Here is a 10,804-nt window from a genome sequence, read left to right on the forward strand (position 1 = left end):
TGATTAACATTTGAAGCCCCCCCAGTTTAAATAGTAGCTTCTACTTTTCAGGCAAACTGGAAAATAAACCAAACGAAACCGAACCCCAACCTTCTTCTGCAGTAATAATTCTCAAAATTAGGCATTTGCTGCTTGTTCCCATCACAAGAAAAACATTAAAAACAAAGAAGAATAGAAAGGCAGGAAGTATATTCAGGTCCTATCCTGAAGTTATATTTTCTTATCCCTTTTGCTAGGGCAAGTCCTTGTTTTAGAAGCCTGCATAATTTAAGCCTGAATTATTTAGGCAATTAACAGGTGCTGTCTGTGTGGTGATAACACTTTCTCCCTTATCACAAATTGGCATCTACAAAAATAGACTCTTAGAGTCTGGAGACTTTTTTTTTTTTTTTTGCTAGAATAAGAGAAGATAGACCATTCCTGAACAGTTAAATTTATACTTTACTGAAAACAGCAAGGTTCAGCCCTTTCTGAGCAAGTGGGACTATTCTTCAAAAGCAATCAGATGTTATATAGTGCTCCAAAGAGCATATCTGTTAACAAATGTTTATACAGTTGTTATACTGACGTTCTGAAGCAGAATTCACTCTAATGTTAGATTTGATATAAAAAACCAAGAAATACTCATGAACTTCATCTTACTGAACATCTACTTACAGACAGCATTTACTTCAGACTCCACTGGGCATAAGTCAACAGACTTCTGTTTGTAAAACAGCAACTACTACTTCTGCCCTTTATTCTCTTTATTTCACCATTTTTCATGTATTACGCTTCAGAGTGCTTCCTGGAATTGCTGAGTGACCCACTAATATTCCACCGAAAGAATTTATGGGACCACATTAGAAATTCTTGGCCTTTCAATCTTTCCAGGTTTCCTGTACAATCTTGTAGCATAGTTTTTAAATTGAATTAAGTGTGGGTTTCAAAGACAACATGAAACGTGCTTCTTCCCACATGAGCTTCTGCAATGGAGAGCACATCATTAACTCGTGAATTTAGGTGCATGATTAGTTTCAGAACGGAATTCAACCTAAGGAAAAGAAGTTCTTTCTTCACCCTTGTGACTTCTCTTCCCCCACAGCACGCTACGCCCACAAGGCTCCTCACATCAACAGGCACAGAAGCAGCAGTGCCTTTTCTCCTCTACGAGAAAGGAAATCAGAATCTTCCACTGTGGCAGTTGTGGAGCTGACATTTCCACTGATGGTGGGAATACCGTTGGATTACTGTCTATGATTAAGAAAAGATACCTCTTAATGCTGCAATTTAGAGCCTTTCTATTTTGCGTAGAGAAGACTGAACATCAAAGTAAATTTTTAAGTCAAACAAGTCGCTCTCTATACAAAAGTCATCCTTTAGGAAACTTGAGGTCCATGACAACCTCTCATCAGTTTTCTTCACTTTGGTTTGGTATAAAGACATTATAACCAAAGGCTGTGAATGTTTGATGCAATAAGATCACACAGATTAAGTTACAGATAAAACCATTCCCCCTTACTTGTACATTTGTCCTGCCCATCAATGAAGTCCGAATCCCTCTCATTCCACATGGATACAAAGATTTTATTGCAGAAAGCAAGCTGTTTCACTAAGCCTAAGAACATTAGTATATGTGCCATCAGTTTGAGAAGAGTAGAAAGAATCAGCGTTCAAAGCAGCCCTTCTGAAGTATTCACAGCAGAGCAGTTCTGAGGCACACAGCGAACGACCAGTTGTCCTATTCCCTCCTATTTTGATCCCACACTTATTCCTTAAAATACAACTAAATGACATTACTGCCAACAGCTGAAAGTAGTCACAGCAAGTAAAGTGGAAACAAGGCAAGAACAACCTGGGCAAAGGAACAGAAAACCGCGAGTAAGAACTGCAACACTAAAACTCTACAAACATGATGAGCAGCACAGAAATAAACTACTTGACTTTACTGTCTATGAACACTGTAATTTGATTATTAAATTCTTGGATGTACCAAGCCCAGAGGCAGCCCAGCCCTACCAATGCAGTGTCCAAACAACAGCACAAAGAATTGCTCACGGTCAAGGAAGTTCAAGGCTTAATGTGAACTGTCTTCAACTGGACAAGTATTTAAACATCTAAGTGGGGTATTAATCACTACACCTTGAGAGACTGTCATCCTTAATAATCCCAAAGTGCTTTGTAATTTATGGCACAGAACTGCAGCTACCATGAGGTTCTTGGGCAGCAGCCAACTGTTGCTTATCACACTGTGTTGTCTGGATAGGAAATGCTGGCTTTGGATACTGCAGAGAATCCTTGAGAGGCTTTCAGTGCCTTCACAAGGGAGCATTTTAGTTCATCCCAAGGACCCAGATATATCAGACTATGTTTTACTCAAAGACAGGAACCAGACTCTACATACTCTGTATGAATTTTGAACCTCTAACTCTTAGCAGTGAGTATTTCATACTGGATTAGCCCATCCCACAGACAAACCATCACAATCAGACACTTCCTAAGGTAGCCAAGAGAGACCAAACTCTCATAGTCAACTCTATTTACAAAATTTAAAACATATATACAAGATAATACCTTTAAGGTAAATCCTACAAGATAAATCCTTTAAGAAGGAAATCAAACATGATATCAGAGGAAGAAACCAAAAGCTTCACCCTGAGAAAGGACACAGCCTATGACTTTTGATTCCGTGTAGATTCCTACAGAATCAGGCCAATAAAAGTGCTCTTCCAGTCAAATGCTCTAGAGCTTGTTTCTGCTTTCCTTAAAATAGACACCTACCCTGCACAGATCCTCTTCTTGGCCATATCTCCAGTTTTTCAGATCTGTGTATATCTCCATCAGTCAGAGGCTTGGGGAAGAAAAGTGAAATTCAGCAAAGCAGTTGGAGCACACATAAGGGGACTGCTGCAAAATTACCACAGAACTTTTTTCCTGCATATAGCCCTTAGTAATAAAAACCTTTGTGAATTACTAAATTTGTAAGCACTCTGAATTATAAGAACTTATCATTAGGTATTGAGAAATTTATTTTAAAATTTAAAATTGTACATACTATAAAATAATTTATAATTTTCCCAAATTACTTTGTACAAGAATAAAACATTCTCCGTGTTTTATTTGTTCGACCATACTACAAACATAATTTTGTATCTGTTTTTAAAACAGCATTTATCCACTGCAAAGGTCAATATTCCTCCTCATCTATGAGTCACTCCAGTTACCTTCTTCTGAAATACACAGTTCTCAAACCACTTCTGGAAAAGGATTCAAGAACTGCCTAAATAAGATGAAAATCCTACACACTGCAGCACACAAGAAAAGTTAGTTCTCCCCACTTTGTTTCAAGACTAGCGTGAAAATAAGTGGGAAAAAGTTAAGCTGTTGTGAAGTACCTATAAAAAAAAAAGTAGGTCAAGTTTAAAAGTTTGACCTACTGATCTTCTTTGCTTTGGCAAAAGTACAAATGGAGTTTACATAATGCTGCTTACATGTAAGTGCTGGCTGGAAACTGAACAATACAAATGTTTTTAATAAGCCTCAGCCATTAACAGGATTCCTTTTTTCGTTATTTCAGACACTTTTTAATCTTTGTTTTGCAGTACACACTAATGAATCCTTCCTTCTAGGATTCATATATTTAAATCACTCTTGTGTTGATTTCAGTGTCAGTTTGTGGCAGCAAATGCGACAGACACACGTAAAATCAGCTCTAAGCTGATTTAAAAAACCATCACTGTTTGTGAGACACAGGTAAGTTCCTGAAGCCACAGAGCTGAAGTCTCACCAAGGCACCTTTCCCACAGGTTGTACTTCTACACAGCAGTTTTACAAAGTACCACGAACTTTGAATCACAGAATATTCTGAGTAGGAAGGGACTCACAAGGATCATCAAGTTCTTCTATAGGATAGACAGAAAACAAACCTGTATCTGCACATACAGATTAGAATTTAATTCTATAGTAACTGTGCACACTGCTGGCAAGTAAATAAAGGCAAAAAGATTATTCCAAATATCTGAAACTCAAGTACCTTATCAAAAGCACCTACCATCAGAAAAGACAAATTAAATGCCTGTTATTCTGTGATTATCTTCTCCTCGGTTTAATAAAGGAAAATTGTGACAGGAAACAAAAGTTAAAAAAAAAAGAAATTGAAGCTTTGCTGCTAAGGCTGAAAGAAGCTTTTGTGATAAAGATACCACCTTTTTTTTTACAGAGGAAGAAACTGAGGTACTACCACAATAACTTGCCAACATCCAAACTCAGCCATGCCAGATGGTAGATTTGACGGGTAAATACAAGTTACTGGCTCCCAAATCTGCACTCTGTAATCAGGTATTTCTTACCTAATTCTTTAACACTAATTAGAAAATGAGGAATTCAACAGCATCTGGTTGAAGGCAAACTATTAATTTTGTACCTTCACATGCTAAAGGGAAAACAAAACGAGCATCTCACAGGAGCAGTATCAGTTTGTATTTGTTAAAAAGCAGATGTAAAACATCAGTTTCTCAATGGACAAAAACAATTGGCTCTCTCATCTCTGCTCTGGCAGGCTCAAGTAACCAGGCTGACACAGCTCTCTTTCATGGGATTCTTCCTACACATAAAATAGTTCCATATGTTTAAATGTTGACTGATTGAGTAAGCACAAAATTAATTCATTACAACAATGCCTTTCTATTGATTTTTCTTGTGCCTTAAGGCCTGGTCAAATACAGAACCCAAGCACAATTCAAACACTCTTCTTTGTCACATTTTTACATCTACAGTCCCAAAGTGGAATGGAAATGTTCATTTTCAAGATGGCACAGACCCTCCCAGAACTATTAACAGACTACTCTTGATAGAGTAACCAAATTATACAGGGTTTAGATTCTAGTTCATATTTGGGTTTTGTATTGTTGTTTTTAAGGCACTGGCAACATCTCTGAAAGGCAAGTAGTTGGCAGTGCTTGCATCTTAGGACCAGCAGGTTTTAATCACAACTCACCACCTTTCCCTCCTTGCTCACACATCTGGGAGCATCTGTCTAAGGAATGTGTTTTCCTGAAAATTTTGTCCAGAATCTAATTTTAGCACTCTGATGTTCAGATGGCTTAGGAGATTGCTTTTCAGCACTCACCTCTTTCTAGGACCTGATGGTACATAATTCTTCATTCTCTGTATCCTCATCCTTTTTTTTGTATTCTCAGCATGCAATCCAAACAGGTCCACGAAAGGGCAAATAACTTCTCCTGTCACAGTCACTACACGATAGCACAAGAAACATGAGGAAAAAGTAATTTTGTAGAATTGCTTCCAATCACGTCCCACCATCCTCTACCGAGAAGAACCGGGAGACACGTGCTGTGTTTTGAGTGTATTGCAAGATGCTTAACAAAGATGACCAGAATCCTTTTACAACCAGTTTTTGAAAAGCCAACAATCCATACATCACAGAAACAAACCACTGCCTCCTTCAGTGGGCAGCACAATGACTGCTCTATATCATGATTCCTCCACAGAGGAGTGTTGTACATGAACAGCTTCTCAGCACAGGCCCTAAAGGGCAGAAGGCAGTGGTAATATGCCATCCTGATTTTTACATATCACTAGTTTTGGAGCAGACAAGTGTACTTAGAACAATAGTTCCAGCTGGAACTCAAGTTTGCACGCTCTTTAAATTGTTGATGCTTTATTTATTTTATCTATTCTATTCTATTCAGAAATACTAATTAATTCAAGTACCCTCATGTGGTCTTGGGTTTATTTAATGTATAGTCAGTGCTCCAATTAGAGAAAAATATTTCAGTGGTCTCAAGCTCAGCAGGAGCCAGGAATCACTGCTTGGTCACATCACCTGTGATAGTTCATTAAGCTGATCCCAACAAAGCTACAGTTCCTCTTGGAACTGTGAAGCAAAATTCCTCAGGAAGAGCTATGACATGCAGAGGAATAACACTGAACATCAGTAATTTTCCACTTAGTACCAGACAGCTTATTTCACAGGAGCAGGGAGGTAACTGCCTCAGGAGGGACGACCTGCTGCGTATGGCTTGTTCTCCTAGAAGACCACAGATACCACTGAGTCAGGAATCGTGCTTCACAAATAAAACTACAACTCAGAATGCAAACCCAAGAACTACACATAACACTTGGGAAGATACACAGAAAGGCAGCATTTGTAAACAGGCAATTTAAAATAAGTGGCATCTTGTAGATTCACAATTCACTCTCATACTGTTACTGCACAGCAAGATACAGAATGTTTGATACAGAAGTTCACATGAAAAGTAGAATTCCTAACACAAGGACCTTGTGCTTATGTCACAGATGTGAGATGAAATTGGAAGCTCTGCTGAACACCAATATCACCCAGGTCAGCACTGCTGTGCATATGCTGAGTGGCCTGGCCATAACATTATACTCAATGTTCCCTGGTGATCTATGGATCAGCATAAGAGGATGTGATATATACTTGCTTTAGGAGTTACCCATCAGAGTTAAGCATCCTTAAATTCTGACATCCATATGAACTTAATGAGTGCTATAAAAAAGGTACACGTTGTTCTGTAAATTGGAATCAAGTGAACAATCATGCTACATAGGAAGGGATGACTAAATCACATAAACAAACTGATAGCTTAGCTTTCTGAAGGGAGATTTTATTTGATTAAATTATCTTCTTGAATTATTTGACCTATCCTAAAAGCACTTCAAATTGTCAAACCCCACACATGTACAGCTTTTAACAACTCTAATTTCAACTGTGCACACTATTCATACCCTCTTCCCTACAAAAGGGTTGAGAGCTGAAGCTTAGAGCAGCTTCTATCCCCTTCCTCCCCTACTGAAGGCAAAATATCAAAATCATTAAAGACCCTCCCACACAAAAAAGGAACATATGGAGACAAAACTATCAGCTTATAAAGTTCTTCTCAAAAGAAGTGTAGAGATACAGGAGCAGAATTCCTTCCTACTGAAATCAGTGGCACTTTAGGCATTGGTTTAAATTAAAGCCAACTCTGTCCTTATTTCTCACACAGAGTGTCAGTTTGATAAGAAAAGGCTGTCAGTGCAAGAATACTGAGCAGCCACTGGTTTCCAGATTGGTTATCAGCACTTGCACAGCACGAATAACAAAACCTCACTGAGAACTCTCTGAAAGAAAAATCCATTTTATTTTCATCTTTCCTTTATAATCTTAAAGATGTATGAAATACCCAAAACTCAGCTAATGAACAATTCTTACAAAACTACAGAAAGAGCCAAATGGAGACTTGGACCCATGTTCACAAAGGTGTGGTTCAGATAAGCATCTGAAACCTTCAATGATCTTGATTGCACTCCTTTGCTCTTAATTGCAATGCTGGAGAGAAATTTTTATGGCCAACACTTTTCAAATGACTGTAAAACTTATCTTTACGAGTAAGATTTAGTAAACTAATCAGCTCTTCTTCTATATTGATTCCACAGAAAATAAGCCCCTTTAAAAAAATATTGACAACCACCTAGATTTTTCAGAAAAGCTTTAAAGCCACTGATTTATTTTGCTATCCAATTTAGCAGAAAATCATCATTATCTCTGGAGTAAGAGGTACGTATTGTTTAGCATTCAAATCAGAAGAGATTCTTTTTTTTTTTTTTCCCTGAAACATAAGCCCAGGTTCCCAAAATGAATGGCTGTAAACAGCTCTGAATGAGCCAATGCAGTGCTGCCTTCCCAGGATTGCCAAGACCTCTGCTCTGTGCCATCCTCAAACAGCTGCAGTGTTGAGGAGACCAGGCTGTTCCACGCTGCCTTTCAGCAGCCAAGCAGAGAGACACTGTTACCCCCCTTCCTCCTCGGGACTAGGCTGACTTGTAGAAGCACAATATAGAATAATTCCCACAGGAGATGGACCTAAGAACACAGAGATAAAGCAAAGAAATATTTTCTTTTACAAAACAGTTCCTTTCACCAGCAGAGTGCAGGATGCTTAAAAAAACCCTGGTTCTGAGTGGCACATATGGAAGCTGGAGGCCTTGGATGTGCTCCAAGCACGGTAAGTCTGCTGAGAGTGCCTGAATGTCACCAGCAGCTGGGACAGGTTTTACCATCAGGGCTGTGCCCTCCTTTGCCAAATCTCTCCCCAGCAGGCTCTGGGTAATGAATGGCACTCATAAAAGCATTCACCTCATAATTCAATACCACCGTGTTTGCTACAGGAAGTCCTCGGTTCAATGGGCATCCTCACACTTCCTTTCTTTGCAGTTTGGGCAAAAGGCTCAGTTTAGAAGGTCTAAGCACTAGAAATATACATTTATGTTGCTTTTAACCAGAATTCTTATAATAATGCATTGAATCCCCTATCAACAAAAATCTACAAAAGAGTCACTAAGGAAGGATGACAGCTAGCTCTGCTTTATGGTTTTATCAAGACAGCAATTTGTTTGGCTTCAAAACATAGCAAAGAATAGAAAAAAGACTTAGGTCTGTCAAAACACTATTTGACTAGTGAAGTCCTTCAGAAAAATCCACACAGGTTTCATGTTTGCCAGCCTAATTAAAAGTAACATTGTTAGTTGCACCACTGAAATGGCAGATGATTCTTAAGTAATCATCCACCGAGTAACCAAGAAATAATGATTGCTACTTATAATATTTTAGGAGATAATTTTTGTATTATAAAGGGATATGGAACATTTTTGTCTAAGAAAGAATGTAAAGGACTGTGGTTAATTCCCAAAGGACCTTCTTTTTCCTTCAGTGCTTTTTTCAGAATAGTTTTTGTTATCTCACTTCTACATGGGCAGAGAGAAACCAACATCTCACACATTGCACAGGATCTGCTAATGTGAGGCAGGACTTCAGAAAGACATACTTAAATATTTAAAATTAAGATTATTTTATTTAAGCCCCTGAAGCTCATTACTGCAGCACTACTGCTAGGTGGAATTCTAAGAGGAAAGAACCAACTATTTTATATAGCCACAGGCAGGAAGATCATCACAATTAGCTACAGGAGGAACGGTGAAGTCATCTGGGGAGTTCCTGAATGCTGCACTTTGGGAAGGAAAGGGACTTGTTCCTCTGGTCTCAAGCATGTAGGAAAGGCCAAGTTCTAGACTAGAAGCAATTCAAACAAGCCATTAAGACAGTCTGGTCAGAGGGAATGCCCACTCATCAATCCCTAACAGCCAACATTTTCAATACTCTAATTCATTAGAATAAATGAAATATGACATAATTAGAACCCCAATCCTTTTACACATGACTATTAGTGTGAACCCCAATTCACACTGAATGTTAACCATGAAAGATGCAAGCCAGACAAAGAAAGTTTTTTAAACCCTCAGCACGAATTTATGACAGAACTCTTTACACCAAGACCATTTTTCTTTATACTAACTTGTGGTTTGCTTCAAAGTTATACATTTAGGAAAAGTCAGAGAATCTCCAGAGTTGGAAGTGACCCACAGGAATCATCAAGTTCAGCTCCTGGCTTGGCACAGGACAACCCCAAAAATCTCATCATGTGCCTGAGAGCACTGTCCAAACACTCCTTGAGCTCTGTCAGGCTTGGTGCTGTGACCACTGCCCTGGGGAGCCTGTTCAGAGCCCAACCACCCTCTGGAGGAAGGACGTTTTCCTGAGATCCAATCTAAATCTCCCCTGACACAGCTTCAGGCCATTCCCTCGGGTCCTAATGCTGGTCAAGGTGGTTAATTTAATTTCATCTGTTTGCAGTAAGGATGGCTTCCTTTCTTGACATGGAGCTTTGTGTTCCCTGGGGACATGACATCAAAGAGCGGCCCTTCTCCTGTTATCTCTCCCTGCTCCACTGATCAGACTATCCAGGTCCTTATCAACAGCCTAAAATAAATTGTCCATACAAACAATTACACCGTTAGCAAGAAGAGAGACGCACAAATCCTTGCTCTTTTAAAGAAAACAGTGTCACATTCTAAAATAAAAACCACATGGGATCTAGGCTTAAAAGCTGATAAAAATCAGCATGCAGGAGCAAAAGGAAAAAAAGAGATGAAGGAAGGCAAGAACTTCCCTGCAACAAAGGAAACGTCAGTGTAGTACGAGACACTCAAAACCTGCCACGAACTAAGCGGAGCCTGATCTGAATTCCCTGTCCAAGGTGACGGCACCCGGGAGGCACAGGCGGGGATGCACAGTCCAAGGGGGCTCCGCGGCTTTGCGGGACCCCTCGGGGGACCGGGAGGCACCGCCGAGGGCTCTGCCCGGGCCGAGGGGTCCCGCCAGCCCCCTCCAGCCGCTCCGCCGACAGCCGCACCGGGGGGCCCCGGGAGCCCCCGGGAGCCAGCCCGGCCGCCCGCCCGCCCCGTGCCCAGCGGACCCTCGGCACCTCCCGCCCGGGCAGCGGCTCCTCGGGGGAGCCCCCCGGCCCTCCCCGCGCTCCGCTCGGCCCCGGCACTCCCGGAGACCCTCCCCGGCCACCTGCCGGGTCCCGCCGCCGGCCGCCCTCACCTGCGGACTCGCCGGTGTTGATCCAGTCCGGGTTCGCCAGGCTGGCGATGGCGAAGATGTCGGCGGCCAGGAAGAGGCATCCTGAGATGATGGTCAGTTTGTCCATGTCCTCCGGCGCTCCGGCGGCTCCCGGCTCCGGCCTCCGCCCGGCTGCCGCAGCGAGCCCGGGCCGGGGGCGCCTCACGGCCGCGGCTCCATCGGACCCGCTCGGCGCCGGAAGCGAACCCGGCGGGCGGGGGGGCGGCGGCCGCTCCGGAAGGGGAACCCGCGCTCCCCGCGCGCGTCCCGGGCGGGGCGGGGCTTCTCGAGGGGGCGGGACCAAGGCAGCACGGATGGGGCGGGGCTTCCTTTAGAGAG

At 41.6% G+C, this 10,804-nt stretch overlaps 1 protein-coding gene across 2 annotated transcripts in view; it reads right to left on the minus strand.

Annotated features, from left to right (window-relative positions):
- The window catches only part of CUNH16orf52 (chromosome unknown C16orf52 homolog), a 30,244-nt gene extending 19,662 nt beyond the window's left edge, over window positions 1-10,582 (minus strand). For both annotated transcript variants that reach the window (XR_001874537.1, XM_017813554.1), the window contains exon 1: window positions 10,448-10,582. Coding sequence is in view for 1 of the 2 variants with exons in the window: in XM_017813554.1 (XP_017669043.1) it covers window positions 10,448-10,553 (106 nt within the window). In the remaining variant the exon portion in view is untranslated. The remainder of the gene's footprint in view (window positions 1-10,447) is intronic.
- Between the last annotated feature and the right edge of the window lie 222 nt (window positions 10,583-10,804).

This window comes from Lepidothrix coronata, unplaced genomic scaffold, assembly GCF_001604755.1.
Source record: "Lepidothrix coronata isolate B3197 unplaced genomic scaffold, Lepidothrix_coronata-1.0 Scaffold41, whole genome shotgun sequence".
In the NCBI taxonomy this organism is placed as follows: domain Eukaryota; kingdom Metazoa; phylum Chordata; class Aves; order Passeriformes; family Pipridae; genus Lepidothrix; species Lepidothrix coronata.